General features: G+C 46.1%; 1 protein-coding gene across 2 annotated transcripts in view; it reads left to right on the top strand.

Moving 5' to 3' along the window:
* Positions 1 to 12,399, top strand: part of LOC128686295 (protein Hook homolog 3) — a 753,866-nt gene that overhangs the window by 589,189 nt on the left and 152,278 nt on the right. For both annotated transcript variants that reach the window (XM_070085977.1, XM_070085978.1), the window contains exons 9-10: positions 2,705 to 2,869; positions 4,768 to 4,916. In XM_070085977.1, coding sequence (XP_069942078.1) covers positions 2,705 to 2,869; positions 4,768 to 4,916 — 314 coding nt within the window. The remainder of the gene's footprint in view (positions 1 to 2,704; positions 2,870 to 4,767; positions 4,917 to 12,399) is intronic.

The following is a 12,399-nucleotide window of genomic DNA, read 5'->3' as shown; positions in this document are numbered from 1 at the left end:
TAAATGTTACCTTGTTCACACTCTAGCTGCATGTCAAATCACGCAGTTGGTCCTCTAACATGTTCACACAAGCCTCTTGGATGTGTATGACCCTAGCTCTCAAAACCTCCTTTACTCCTTTCTTCCTTCCCAGCCTTACTTAGGATGACCCCCTACCCCTCCACTCCAAATTTATTCACCCTCTTAGTCATCCAATAAAGAGTTTTATGCAGAGAGTGAGGCTCAGGCTATGTAGGAGAGAAGAGGGCTTTTTCCAGTAAAGCTAGGACTTAGACAGGGATGTGTGATATCATCATGGTTGTTTAATGTATTTATTGAAGGTTGTAATACACAAATAACCCGCACATAGAAGAGAGAAGCTTACAACGACGTTTCGGTCCGACTTGGACCATTTACAAAGTCACACGGTGACTTTGTAAATGGTCCAGTGTGACTTTGTAAATGGTCCAAGTCAGACCGAAACGTCGTCGTAAGCTTCTCTCTTCTATGTGCAGGTTATTTGTGTATCGTTCCAGTCACGGTATTGTGCCTTTTTTTTGTTATTTAAGGTTGCAATAAAAGTTCTTGGGTGTTGGGAAGAAGTATAATGATTCTAATATGAAGTGCAAGTTATTACAGTTACTCTGCTGCTGCTGATGACACAAGTTCTTTTGGGTGAATCTGAAGAGAAGTTGCAAAGGCTTGTAGAGAAATTTGGGAGGGTATGCAAAAGAAGGAAATTAAAAGTGTATATGAAAAAAAGTAAAGTGATGATAGTAATGAAAAGATTAGGCAATAAAAGACTAGATATCAGATTGGAGGAATTAGATCAGGTGCGTGTTCTAGTTTTCAAGAAAGAATCTCGGTTCTCAATCAGCATTACAGTTTTGGATCCTTAGGCTGTGGCATGAACTATGAAATGTATGAATGGTTTCTGCATTTGTCTTTAGAGGTTTGAGAAGGGCATTGTGTTTAAATAGTTTGATTTAGAAGGGTCCACCTCTATTGCAAATTGTGGGACCCATAGTCTCAGAGCAGTGGATAAAAAGGCTTTGAGGAATAATATTTTGGAATTTTTTTCTTGCAGCCATTTGATTTTTTTAATTGTGATAACTGCCGAGAGCTTTGGCTTATCAATGCAAACATTGTATTTGTTTTTAATTTATTTCCACCTCTTGTGTTATTTTTTCATTAATCGTGGAACCCAAAAGGACTACAAATGATGCTGTAAGTCAGAAATAGGCAAAGCAAAAATATATGATCATTTTCACGATAACAATGAATTCATCTAGTGGAAATCGAGGCTGAGAATGTGGAATAAATTATAGGAATGTATGAAAATTTGCTGTGTCTTTCTTTATTACAAAAAATCAGTAAAAAAATTATAGTATGATGTCTGTACTACTTATTACTACAAACTTGTGTGAATCTTTGCAGGGTAACTAGAAGACATTGGTCTTCTTGCTAAAAAGTCACTTGGAATAGAATGACACTTTATTGTAGATGAAATTTTTTTAAATGATTTTACAAGGTTTGGTTAAGGGTTCCTACCATTATTTCCAAGCTAAGAACTGTTACTTACATACAGCAGCTCATTTTAAAGCCTTTTTATTATTATGAGAGAGACAAATAGGGGGCTTTATTAGGTCATCTATGGAGTAAGGTGAGAGAACCTAACGTAGGGTTAAAGTGAGTGGTGTTGTGATGTGAGCGTCACCTGTACTTGCTGAGTGTCCCCATGTAGCATCCCTTGCACATCACCATAACACATGACACCTTGACCTAATTCTTGGCTTCACCACTTACTTTACCTAAATATAGTGTCTTGTCAACTTGTATGAACTCATAATAAAGGTTTGTTGTGAACCAAGTGACTTTCTACCATACTCATCCCCAACAGTGGTGTTTCTAGCTGAAGTTCTCACCAAAACTCTTACATCATCCTGAGTGCTTCACCGTAGTAACTGCTCATGTCTTTCCATTAGCTCTTTTCTTATGGCATATTGAACACTGGGTGTAGTGTTTAGCCACACACTTCAGTTATTGCATGAATATTGAACACTGGGTGTAGTGTGTAGCCACACACTTCATCCATCAAGTGGTCACTGAAGTATACAGGCTGTTGACCATCAAGTCAAGGTGACCCTAAAAAGAAGAAACTAAAAGTTTTTCTTCTATTCACATTTAGTAATTTATGTATATAGAAGAGGTTACCAGCCCCATACTTTCCAGCATTTTAGTTGCCTCTTACAACACAAATGTCTTACATAAGAAGGTTTCTTCTCACCCATGGAGATGTCTGATAATGATTTACACAATTTTTACCAATAACTCCTCTAAATATCATTGTTTATTATACAGTGGACCCCCGCATAACGATCACCTCCGAATGCGACCAATTATGTAAGTGTATTTATGTAAGTGCGTTTGTACGTGTATGTTTGGGGGGTCTGAAATGGACTAATCTACTTCACAATATTCCTTATGGGAACAAATTCGGTCAGTACTGGCACCTGAACATACTTCTGGAGTGAAAAAATATCGTTAACCGGGGGTCCACTGTATTATGATGATAAATAAGTCACCTGTGCAGCAAACCATTTATTTAAGAATTTATTTAATATTTTGGTGAATTTTGCATCTTTAAGGATGGGAAATATGGTATTTTGCTGTATTTCGTGATAATTTTCTGTATATACTTGATTGTAATGTTCAAAATTTTCAGGAAGTAAAGAAGAGTGGAACTTGGCGTCCTCAGTTAGACTTGTACAAGAAACAAGTTGCTGACTTACACCAGAAGTTGGCAGAGGAAGCCAAGAAGACTGATCGCCAGATTTTTGAGAATAAAAAACTGATGGAAAAAATGGAGGCCATTCTGCAAGAGAAAGATGTAAGATTATTTTATGTAAAATTAAAGTAATAACTTTCCTTCACTTACATTTTTAACATCTTAATTGTTATTATAATTTGTGTAAATCAGATTTTGCTATTTTCAGAAACTTTCAGAAAAAAATAATGGAAATTAAAGTTAGGTTTATGTACGAAATTAAACTTACTCTTATATATAAAACTTTATCATTCTATATTCTGAATTTGTGACACATGTTCTTACCTAACTCTGCAGTATAGCAATAGTAGTAGACTAATAGATAACTAGCTAAATAATACAAGAATAATAGGTACTGTAGTTATCTATTACTACCACTAGAGACTTTCAGTTTTAATGTTAATGGCAAGACACTGAGACCATAGCTGTAACTACTAGCAGGTAGTTACTGTAACTGCCAGTAGTTGTTACTGTAACTACCAGCAGGTTGTTACTGTAACTGCCAGTAGTTGTTACTGTAACTACCAGCAGGTTGTTACTGTAACTGCCAGTAGTTGTTACTGTAACTACCAGCAGGTTGTTACTGTAACTGCCAGTAGTTGTTACTGTAACTACCAGCAGGTTGTTACTGTAACTGCCAGTAGTTGTTACTGTAACTGCCAGTAGTTGTTACTGTAACTACCAGCAGGTTGTTACTGTAACTGCCAGTAGTTGTTACTGTAACTACCAGCAGGTTGTTACTGTAACTGCCAGTAGTTGTTACTGTAACTACCAGCAGGTTGTTACTGTAACTACCAGCAGGTTGTTACTGTAACTACCAGCAGGTTGTTACTGTAACTAGCAGGTTGTTACAGCAGGTTGTTACTGTAAATACCAGCAGGTTGTTACTGTAACTACCAGCAGGTTGTTACTGTAACTACCAGCAGGTTGTTACTGTAACTGCCAGCAGGTTGTTACTGTAACTGCCAGTAGTTGTTACTGTAACTACCAGCAGGTTGTTACTGTAACTGCCAGTAGTTGTTACTGTAACTACCAGCAGGTTGTTACTGTAACTACCAGCAGGTTGTTACTGTAACTGCCAGCAGGTTGTTACTGTAACTGCCAGTAGTTGTTACTGTAACTACCAGCAGGTTGTTACTGTAACTACCAGCAGGTTGTTACTGTAACTGCCAGTAGTTGTTACTGTAACTACCAGCAGGTTGTTACTGTAACTACCAGCAGGTTGTTACTGTAACTACCAGCAGGTTGTTACTGTAACTACCAGCAGGTTGTTACTGTACTAGCAGGTTATTGTAACTACTAGCAGGTTGTTATTGTAACTACTAGCAGGTTGTTACTGTACTAGCAGGTTGTTATTGTAACTACTAGCAGGTTGTTACTGTAACTGCCAGTAGTTGTTACTGTAACTACCAGCAGGTTGTTACTGTAACTACCAGCAGGTTGTTACTTTAACTACTTGTAGGTTGTCCAGCTGGTTATCACTAACTACTTGCAGGTTATTATTGTAACTATCAGCAAGTTATCACTAACAGCAGGTTATCACTAACTACCTGCAGGTTATTATTGTAACTATCAGCAAGTTATCACTAACAGCAGGTTATCACCAACAACCAGCAGGTTATCACTAACTACCTGCAGGGTATTATTGTAACTACCAGCAGGTTATCACTAACTACCTGCAGGTTATTATTGTAACTACCAGCAGGTTATCACTAACTACCTGCAGGTTATTATTGTAACTACCAGCAGGTTATCACTAACTACCTGCAGGTTATTATTGTAACTACCAGCAGGTTATCACTAACTACCTGCAGGTTATTATTGTAACTACCAGCAGGTTATCACAAATAGTAATCACTCTTCAAGCTATGTATGTTGACACATTACTCCAATATGTTTCTTTCATTAATTAGTGTTGTATCACCTGCATCAATTAATATTGACAACATTACTGTGTTCAGCGGCTGACCAAGGAACGTGATGCACTTAAGGAGAACATCGAAGAGTTGAAATGTCATGTGTCAACACTGACCTCACCAGACACTGCCTCCCGCCCTCCCTCTGACCTCTCAGACGTGGAGTTACTGGAAGTGGTTCCTCATGAAATCAGGTACAGTTATTGCACAAGCTATTGCATGAGCCTGGCCCATGACTGCACTTCAAGAGTAGTAACACTCTCAAAACTCACCAAAGGTATATCAGTGATTAAAGCAAAAAAAAAAGCACGATAACATGACTTGAACAGTACACAACTCATACATAGGATAAGAAACTTATGACGACATTTCGGTGACTAGTCGGTGGTCCAAGTTGGACGGAAACATCGTTATAAGTGTCTTTGTCTTACATGTTGATTATTTATGTAGTGTACACAATGATTAGTTGACTGTGGGAGGAATTTTAAATGGCCATGGTGAATACAGGAAAGAGTAAGGTTATGAGGATAACAAAAAGATTAGGTGATGAAAGATTGAATATCAGATTGGAGGGAGAGAGTATGGAGGAGGTGAACGTATTCAGATATTTGGGAGTGGACGTGTCAGCGGATGGGTCTATGAAAGATGAGGTGAATCATAGAATTGATGAGGGAAAAAGAGTGAGTGGTGCACTTAGGAGTCTGTGGAGACAAAGAACTTTGTCCTTGGAGGCAAAGAGGGGAATGTATGAGAGTATAGTTTTACCAACGCTCTTATATGGGTGTGAAGCGTGGGTGATGAATGTTGCAGCGAGGAGAAGGCTGGAGGCAGTGGAGATGTCATGTCTGAGGGCAATGTGTGGTGTGAATATAATGCAGAGAATTCGTAGTTTGGAAGTTAGGAGGAGGTGCGGGATTACCAAAACTGTTGTCCAGAGGGCTGAGGAAGGGTTGTTGAGGTGGTTCGGACATGTAGAGAGAATGGAGCGAAACAGAATGACTTCAAGAGTGTATCAGTCTGTAGTGGAAGGAAGGCGGGGTAGGGGTCGGCCTAGGAAGGGTTGGAGGGAGGGGGTAAAGGAGGTTTTGTGTGCGAGGGGCTTGGACTTCCAGCAGGCATGCGTGAGCGTGTTTGATAGGAGTGAATGGAGACAAATGGTTTTTAATACTTGACGTGCTGTTGGAGTGTGAGCAAAGTAACATTTATGAAGGGATTCAGGGAAACCGGCAGGCCGGACTTGAGTCCTGGAGATGGGAAGTACAGTGCCTGCACTCTGAAGGAGGGGTGTTAATGTTGCAGTTTAAAAACTGTAGTGTAAAGCACCCTTCTGGCAAGACAGTGATGGAGTGAATGATGGTGAAAGTTTTTCTTTTTCGGGCCACCCTGCCTTGGTGGGAATCGGCCGGTGTGATAAAAAAAAAAAAAAAAAAAATGGTTTAGATCTTCGAGGTTTCATTGTAATGTTTATCATTACCGGAGTGCACGTAGGACTCTCGGGAGCATTGTAAGTGTGTGTGTTTCCACATTAACAGTTCCTTGGGATTGTTTACTGGTGCTGGTTATTTCGACTTACTGTGCTAGTATTTCTTTGGTTTACTCTTGCTAGAAATCTTTTTATTGTTTTGTCACTTTTCTGTGAATGTTCTTGTGTGTTAATCTTTATTATTTTTTTCCCAATAATGGTGCATGACCAACTAAGCTAAGAATTTTTATTATCTCTAAACTACCTACCTTCCTTCCTCCCTGGCTACCTTCCTTCCTCCCTGGCTACCTTCCTTCCTCCCTGGCTACCTTCCTTCCTCCCTGGCTACCTTCCTTCCTCCCTGGCTACCTTCCTTCCTCCCTGGCTACCTTCCTTCCTCCCTGGCTACCTTCCTTCCTCCCTGGCTACCTTCCTTCCTCCCTGGCTACCTTCCTTCCTCCCTGGCTACCTTCCTTCCTCCCTGGCTACCTTCCTTCCTCCCTGGCTACCTTCCTTCCTCCTTGGCTACCTTCCTTCCTCCCTGGCTACCTTCCTTCCTCCCTGGCGACCTTCCTTCCTCCCTGGCTACCTTCCTTCCTCCCTGGCTACCTTCCTTCCTCCCTGGCTACCTTCCTTCCTCCCTGCCTACCTTCCTTCCTCCCTGGCTACCTTCCTTCCTCCCTGGCTACCTTCCTTCCTCCCTGGCTACCTTCCTTCCTCCCTGGCTACCTTCCTTCCTCCCTGGCTACCTTCCTTCCTCCTTGGCTACCTTCCTTCCTCCCTGCCTACCTTCCTTCCTCCCTGCCTACCTTCCTTCCTCCCTGGCTACCTTCCTTCCTCCCTGGCTACCTTCCTTCCTCCCTGGCTACCTTCCTTCCTCCCTGGCTACCTTCCTTCCTCCCTGCCTACCTTCCTTCCTCCCTGCCTACCTTCCTTCCTCCCTGGCTACCTTCCTTCCTCCCTGGCTACCTTCCTTCCTCCCTGGCTACCTTCCTTCCTCCCTGGCTACCTTCCTTCCTCCCTGGCTACCTTCCTTCCTCCCTGGCTACCTTCCTTCCTCCCTGGCTACCTTCCTTCCTCCCTGGCTACCTTACTTCCTCCCTGGCTACCTTCCTTCCTCCTTGGCTACCTTCCTTCCTCCCTGCCTACCTTCCTTCCTCCCTGCCTACCTTCCTTCCTCCCTGGCTACCTTCCTTCCTCCCTGGCTACCTTCCTTCCTCCCTGGCTACCTTCCTTCCTCCCTGGCTACCTTCCTTCCTCCCTGCCTACCTTCCTTCCTCCCTGGCTACCTTCCTTCCTCCCTGGCTACCTTCCTTCCTCCCTGGCTACCTTCCTTCCTCCCTGGCTACCTTCCTTCCTCCCTGGCTACCTTCCTTCCTCCCTGGCTACCTTCCTTCCTCCCTGGCTACCTACCTTCCTCCCTGGCTACCTTCCTTCCTCCCTGGCTATCTTCCTTCCTCCCTGGCTATCTTACTTCCTCCCTGGGTATCTTCCTTCCTCCCTGGCTACCTTCCTTCCTCCCTGCCTACCGTCCTTCCTCCCTGTCTACCGTCCTTCCTCCCTGGCTAACTTCCTTCCTCCCTGCCTACCTTCCTTCCTCCCTGCCTACCTTCCTTCCTCCCTGCCTACCTTCCTTCCTCCCTGGCTACCTTCCTTCCTTCCTGGCTACCTTCCTTCCTTCCTGGCTACCTTCCTTCCTTCCTGGCTACCTTCCTTCCTCCCTGGCTACCTTCCTTCCTCCCTGGCTACCTTCCTTCCTCCCTGGCTATCTTCCTTCCTCCCTGGCTATCTTCCTTCCTCCCTGGCTACCTTCCTTCCTCCCTGGCTACCTTCCTTCCTTCCTTCCTGGCTACCTTCCTTCCTTCCTTCCTCCCTGGCTACCTTCCTTCCTTCCTTCCTCCCTGGCTACCTTCCTTCCTTCCTCCCTCCCTGGCTACCTTCCTTCCTTCCTCCCTCCCTGGCTACCTTCCTTCCTTCCTCCCTCCCTGGCTACCTTCCTTCCTTCCTCCCTCCCTGGCTACCTTCCTTCCTTCCTCCCTCCCTGGCTACCTTCCTTCCTTCCTCCCTCCCTAGCTACCTTCCTTCCTTCCTCCCTCCCTGGCTACCTTCCTTCCTTCCTCCCTCCCTGACTACCTTCCTTCCTTCCTCCCTCCCTGGCTACCTTCCTTCCTTCCTTCCTCCCTCCCTGGCTACCTTCCTTCCTCCCTCCCTGGCTACCTTCCTTCCTTCCTTCCTCCCTCCCTGGCTACCTTCCTTCCTTCCTTCCTGCCTACCTTCCTTCCTCCCTGCCTACCTTCCTTCCTCCCTGCCTACCTTCCTTCCTCCCTGCCTATCTTCCTTCCTCCCTGGCTACTTTCCTTCCTTCCTGGCTACCTTCCTTCCTTCCTGGCTACCTTCCTTCCTTCCTGGCTACCTTCCTTCCTTCCTTCCTGGCTACCTTCCTTCCACCCTGGCTACCTTCCTTCCTCCCTGGCTACCTTCCTTCCTCCCTGGCTACCTTCCTTCCTTCCTCCCTGGCTACCTTCCTTCCTTCCTCCCTGCTACCTTCCTTCCTTCCTCCCTGGCTACCTTCCTTCCTTCCTCCCTGGCTACCTTCCTTCCTTCCTCCCTGGCTACCTTCCTTCCTTCCTGGCTACCTTCCTTCCTTTCTGGCTACCTTCCTTCCTTTCTGGCTACCTTCCTTCCTTTCTGGCTACCTTCCTTCCTTCCTGGCTACCTTCCTTCCTTCCCAGCTACCTTCCTTCCTTCCTTCCTTCCCAGCTACCTTCCTTCCTTCCTTCCCAGCTACATTCCTTCCTTCCTGGCTACCTTCCTTCCTTCCTGGCTACCTTCCTTCCTTCCCAGCTACCTTCCTTCCTTCCTGGCTACCTTCCTTCCGTCCCAGCTACCTTCCTTCCTTCCTTCCTTCCCAGCTACCTTCCTTCCTTCCTTCCTTCCCAGCTACCTTCCTTCCTTCCTTCCCAGCTACCTTCCTTCCTTCCTTCCTTCCCAGCTACCTTCCTTCCTTCCTGGCTACCTTCCTTCCTTTCTTCCTGGCTACCTTCCTTCCTTTCTTCCTGGCTACCTTCCTTCCTTTCTTCCTGGCTACCTTCCTTCCTTTCTTCCTGGCTACCTTCCTTCCTTCCTTCCTTCCTGGCTACCTTCCTTCCTTCCTTCCTTCCTGGCTACCTTCCTTCCTTCCTTCCTTCCTGGCTACCTTCCTTCCTTCCTTCCTGGCTACCTTCCTTCCTTCCTGGCTACCTTCCTTCCTTCCTGGCTACCTTCCTTCCTTCCTGGCTACCTTCCTTCCTTCCTTCCTGGCTACCTTCCTTCCTTCCTTCCTGGCTACCTTCCTTCCTTCCTTCCTGGCTACCTTCCTTCCTTCCTGGCTACCTTCCTTCCTTCCTGGCTACCTTCCTTCCTTCCTTCCTGGCTACCTTCCTTCCTTCCTTCCTGGCTATCTTCCTTCCTTCCTTCCTGGCTACCTTCCTTCCTTCCTTCCTGGCTACCTTCCTTCCTTCCTTCCTGGCTACCTTCCTTCCTTCCTTCCTGGCTACCTTCCTTCCTTCCTTCCTGGCTACCTTCCTTCCTGGCTACCTTCCTTCCTTTCTTCCTGGCTACCTTCCTTTCTTTCTTCCTGGCTACCTTCCTTCCTTTCTTCCTGGCTACCTTCCTTTCTTTCTTCCTGGCTACCTTCCTTCCTTTCTTCCTGGCTACCTTCCTTCCTTTCTTCCTGGCTACCTTCCTTCCTTTCTTCCTGGCTACCTTCCTTCCTTTCTTCCTGGCTACCTTCCTTCCTTTCTTCCTGGCTACCTTCCTTCCTTTCTTCCTGGCTACCTTCCTTTCTTCCTGGCTACCTTCCTTCCTTTCTTCCTGGCTACCTTCCTTCCTGGCTACCTTCCTTCCTTCCTTTCTGGCTACCTTCCTTCCTTTCTTCCTGGCTTCCTTCCTTCCTGGCTACCTTCCTTCCTGGCTACCTTCCTTCCTTCTTGGCTACCTTCCTTCCTTCTTGGCTACCTTCCTTCCTTCTTGGCTACCTTCCTTCCTCCCTGGCTACCTTCCTTCCTTTCTTCCTGGCTACCTTCCTTCCTTTCTTCCTGGCTACCTTCCTTTCTTCCTGGCTACCTTCCTTCCTTTCTTCCTGGCTACCTTCCTTCCTTTCTTCCTGGCTACCTTCCTTCCTTTCTTCCTGGCTACCTTCCTTTCTTCCTGGCTACCTTCCTTCCTTCCTTTCTGGCTACCTTCCTTCCTTTCTTCCTGGCTTCCTTCCTTCCTGGCTACCTTCCTTCCTGGCTACCTTCCTTCCTTCTTGGCTACCTTCCTTCCTTCTTGGCTACCTTCCTTCCTCCCTGGCTACCTTCCTTCCTTTCTTCCTGGCTACCTTCCTTCCTTTCTTCCTGGCTACCTTCCTTCCTTTCTTCCTGGCTACCTTCCTTCCTTTCTTCCTGGCTACCTTCCTTTCTTCCTGGCTACCTTCCTTCCTTTCTTCCTGGCTACCTTCCTTCCTGGCTACCTTCCTTCCTTCCTTTCTGGCTACCTTCCTTCCTTTCTTCCTGGCTACCTTCCTTCCTGGCTTCCTTCCTCCCTGGCTACCTTCCTTCCTCCCTGCCTACCTTCCTTCCTCCCTGGCTACCTTCCTTCCTCCCTGGCTACCTTCCTTCCTCCCTGGCTACCTTCCTTCCTCCCTGGCTACCTTCCTTCCTCCCTGCCTACCTTCCTTCCTCCCTGCCTACCTTCCTTCCTCCCTGGCTACCTTCCTTCCTCCCTGGCTACCTTCCTTCCTCCCTGGCTACCTTCCTTCCTCCCTGGCTACCTTCCTTCCTCCCTGGCTACCTTCCTTCCTCCCTGGCTACCTTCCTTCCTCCCTGGCTACCTTCCTTCCTCCCTGGCTACCTTACTTCCTCCCTGGCTACCTTCCTTCCTCCTTGGCTACCTTCCTTCCTCCCTGCCTACCTTCCTTCCTCCCTGCCTACCTTCCTTCCTCCCTGCCTACCTTCCTTCCTCCCTGGCTACCTTCCTTCCTCCCTGCCTTCCTTCCTTCCTTCCTGGCTACCTTCCTTCCTGGCTACCTTCCTTCCTTCCTTCCTTCCTGGCTACCTTCCTTCCTTCCTTCCTGGCTACCTTCCTTCCTTCCTGGCTACCTTCCTTCCTTCCTTCCTGGCTACCTTCCTTCCTGGCTACCTTCCTTCCTGGCTACCTTCCTTCCTTTCTTCCTGGCTACCTTCCTTTCTTTCTTCCTGGCTACCTTCCTTCCTTTCTTCCTGGCTACCTTCCTTCCTTTCTTCCTGGCTACCTTCCTTTCTTTCTTCCTGGCTACCTTCCTTCCTTTCTTCCTGGCTACCTTCCTTCCTTTCTTCCTGGCTACCTTCCTTCCTTTCTTCCTGGCTACCTTCCTTCCTTTCTTCCTGGCTACCTTCCTTTCTTCCTGGCTACCTTCCTTCCTTTCTTCCTGGCTACCTTCCTTCCTGGCTACCTTCCTTCCTTCCTTTCTGGCTACCTTCCTTCCTTTCTTCCTGGCTACCTTCCTTCCTTTCTTCCTGGCTTCCTTCCTTCCTGGCTACCTTCCTTCCTGGCTACCTTCCTTCCTTCTTGGCTACCTTCCTTCCTTCTTGGCTACCTTCCTTCCTTCTTGGCTACCTTCCTTCCTTCTTGGCTACCTTCCTCCCTGGCTGGGTACCTTCCTCCCTGGCTACCTTTCTCCCTGGCTACCTTCCTTCCTACTTGGCTACCTTCCTTCCTTCGTTCCTTACTGCTACCCAAAATTAATATTGCTTCCAGTGTTCGCTTTTAAAAGAAATAATTCTTCTGAAATGTCAGAGAATCTTTTTCTGAAGGTAATGACACCAAAAGTACAAAATTTGATGGAAAACATTTAGAATTATGCAGCCACAAAGCGGTCTGGGCACAACTTGTGCACTGGTGATTTTGCCGACTTTGAGTCCTATTTTAAGTCATTTCCATTGCTCCATTAGCCCAAATTCTAAGTCATTTTGCAAGTATTGCTTCCATTCTATCAACTGAGCACAAGAAACCATCTTTTCAACTATTGCAAATTCCTTATGAAGTGCATGGAAATCAATTTGTCCAGTTTTATGCAAAATTCTAAAAATAATTTAAAAGTATTGTGCAAAATAACAGTGTAGGCATTTTTAGCACTAAAATAGCATTTTCTCTGTTCATTAATCACATCTGCAGCCTCTCTTGTACCACTCTTGTCTTCCATTATGAACTCACGT

Source organism: Cherax quadricarinatus, chromosome 17 (assembly GCF_038502225.1).
Source record: "Cherax quadricarinatus isolate ZL_2023a chromosome 17, ASM3850222v1, whole genome shotgun sequence".
NCBI classification, from domain to species: Eukaryota; Metazoa; Arthropoda; class Malacostraca; order Decapoda; family Parastacidae; genus Cherax; species Cherax quadricarinatus.
Note: the sequence above shows the minus strand (reverse complement) of the source record. Positions and strands in the feature narration are given on the sequence as shown.